Source organism: Bidens hawaiensis, unplaced genomic scaffold (genome assembly GCF_021521415.1).
Source record: "Bidens hawaiensis isolate Kalapana, Puna unplaced genomic scaffold, B.hawaiensis_p1.1 tig00060704_1, whole genome shotgun sequence".
NCBI classification, from domain to species: Eukaryota; Viridiplantae; Streptophyta; class Magnoliopsida; order Asterales; family Asteraceae; genus Bidens; species Bidens hawaiensis.
In genome coordinates, this window is record NW_027500934.1 from 27,451 (window position 1) to 30,019 (window position 2,569).

The window sequence follows — 2,569 nt, forward strand, 5'->3', positions numbered from 1 at the left end:
GGAAAACATGCTATATTATGTATGAATCAAAATATTTGATTAATGATGTTATTTTCTTATATAATTAATTAAGGTGTTACCAGCTAGTCATGCACAATCATATAAACACATTTTTTTAAAGATTTTGGATAACTTTATCATGATTCTTTTTCTATTTTGTAATTTGTAATTTGTAATTTATTCGACTTTATAAATCTTTATGTTCGTTTATTAAAATCAAAATATTATCTAGTTTTAAATATGAAAAAAACATTAAATATACAGTAATCTTTTGCCTCTGAATAGACAGACGAAGAGGGCCTGTCCTTCTGATTCATGACGACGACAAAACAGGACTGGCGATTTCATGTGCCATCATGTGAGCCTTAAAACTAAACCTCACGTCAACCTTATAAATGCAACACCGAAACGGATAAGTTTAGTTATATGTTACCCTCTAAACATCAACTTCTCCCTCCAAGATTAGCATTATCTATCTCTAGTACCAAATTCATAATTCATAGATATTTTTAACTCACTCACGCCAAACTAAAAACCTTGTAAATCTAACTTTCAACCAGTTATGGAGAAACACCTTTTCACAAGTTTCATACACTCGTTATTGCTAGGCTACAATCCCTCTAGCACTTCTACTTAAAGGAAATATAGCATATTTTTTTACCAAACATATTAGAAATAGTTTTACACACATCATAAAGATTGTACACGGTAACATATAATATAAAGGAAATTAGCATAGTTTCTCAACTCTTTCTACTAAAAGCTTGGAATTTATGTTGTCTTTTATGAACTTTTTACATAAATTATAAACTGATAAATAAGTGTATGTAAAAATTAAGAAAATGCTTACATAATTTGATATCAACATTAATCAGCTGATAGAAACAGTGTAGCTAGTTTGTTGAGTGAATTTGGAGCTTCAATATTTGCAGCATGTCCTACGTCCTTGAGTATCTCAAGCTTAGACCTCAAACCCAAGTGCCTGTATTACAATTATCAATTCACTAAAGTTAAATAAAAAAATTGTAAACTTTATTAAAATATAAAAAGATCACCTATGTAACTGATGTGCCAGTTGAATTGGGAAAATCTTGTCCTTGTCTCCCCATATTATAAGTGTTTCCTTCACCATCAAATATTTAATAATATAAATATTCAAGTCAATTACTAAAATCAAAGTTTTTATTCAAAAATAATAGATACAAGCAGAACATGCCACCTGGGTAAGTACAGGAACATGAACATTTGGTTTTTCCATAAGCAAATACTCCACTAGTTCTTGTTTTTCCTTCTTGTAACCATCTGCCTGCAATTTCGATTCATTAATTCATCAATAGTACATACTATAATCATATAAATATACCGAGATGACGAGATATAGTTGTCAGCAGCTAGCTATACAGTTCATATTATAATAGTTAGCTGCCGACAACTATATTCAGTATAAAGTTTGATGAATTATTGAATGAATTCGATAATTCATCAATTTCAATAACACGTTCAATATACTATATATAGCTGCTGGCATATTTTGGCCATATATTGAATATAGTTGCTTGCCGCTAGCTATATAGTACTTACCGCGATGAATCCTCGAAGAAAGAAATCAGGGAACAATTTGCCCACATCGAATTTATGCATAGACATCCTACACAACGTCCGTAAATCCTCTGGTTTCTCCGGTACCAACACGTCGACCACGTTACACCCTATATTTTTCAACAGCTCCGATTTCTGATCCTCCGTAAACACAATCCCACTGCTCACAATCACCACCTTCTCCACCATCTTCTCCTCCATCGCCGCCATCTGGTACGCCACAAACCCTCCATAACTAATTCCATACACCGAGAATCTCTCCACTCCCAATTTCTTTATTCCATCGCACACGTACCTCGCTTGGAACATAACCGTACGTTCACTCCTTGTCGAGTATGATTTCCCAAAAAACACGAGATCAGGTATGTAAACATTGAAGTCATTTGTCAACTGAGCTACCTGCAATAAGAATTGCCACTTGGAGTTACCACCGTACCCGTGGACTAGAACGAGGTTCGGCTTGTTGCATCGACGATGGTTAGGGGACCATATGTGCATTGATGTTTAGTGGTCATCAAGGTCCACGGTGCATGGAGAGAGGCTGCAGGAAGAGAAGTAAAATGATAAGAGAGATTCCGCGGTGTTCATCGGAAGACGCTTGAGGGTGAGGAGGAGGTGTTGAGGCCAGAGAGATTGAATTGTAGAGAACATGGCCAAAATGTAGTAAAGTGCAAGATTTTGGGAGGTTGAAGGAATGAATGTCTTTTAAGGTGGGATTCAACTTGAAGTAAAATGTCTTTTAAGGCATTGGATCAAAAGCGATTCTAAAAATATACTCTTTTTTTGCCCTTGTAGATGGTGACTTTAATAAGTCACCATACTTTTTAAATCGGAGAGCTTTGTTAATTCACTCTGGTCAGACTTTGTTGGTAGATAGTGGATTTATATGAAAATTATTATATATATATATAAAAGTTAATATATTTACTTATTAGTATATCATAATGTCTAAATGAATTTTACATGTAAC

General features: G+C 34.1%; 1 protein-coding gene across 1 annotated transcript; it reads right to left on the reverse strand.

Moving 5' to 3' along the window:
• Positions 1-786: 786 nt before the first annotated feature.
• LOC143603100 (uncharacterized) lies at positions 787-2,364 on the reverse strand. Its single transcript, XM_077080007.1, has 4 exons — positions 1,582-2,364; positions 1,220-1,306; positions 1,056-1,123; positions 787-982 (listed from the first exon to the last, which is right to left on the reverse strand). The coding sequence occupies exons 1-4, from the start codon at positions 2,095-2,097 to the stop codon at positions 868-870; spliced, it is 786 nt and encodes a 261-aa protein (XP_076936122.1). The 5' UTR covers positions 2,098-2,364; the 3' UTR covers positions 787-867.
• Positions 2,365-2,569: the final 205 nt, after the last annotated feature.

Excerpts from the sequence above, each read along its gene's own strand:
- LOC143603100 (XM_077080007.1), bottom strand. The coding sequence starts at position 2,097 with ATGCACATATGGTCCCCTAACCATCGTCGATGCAACAAGCCGAACCTC. Across the intron at positions 1,307-1,581 it reads TTCTTCGAGGATTCATCGCG|GCAGATGGTTACAAGAAGGA; the intron begins GTAAGTACTATA and ends TCGAAATTGCAG. Across the intron at positions 983-1,055 it reads CTGGCACATCAGTTACATAG|GCACTTGGGTTTGAGGTCTA; the intron begins GTGATCTTTTTA and ends ATTGTAATACAG.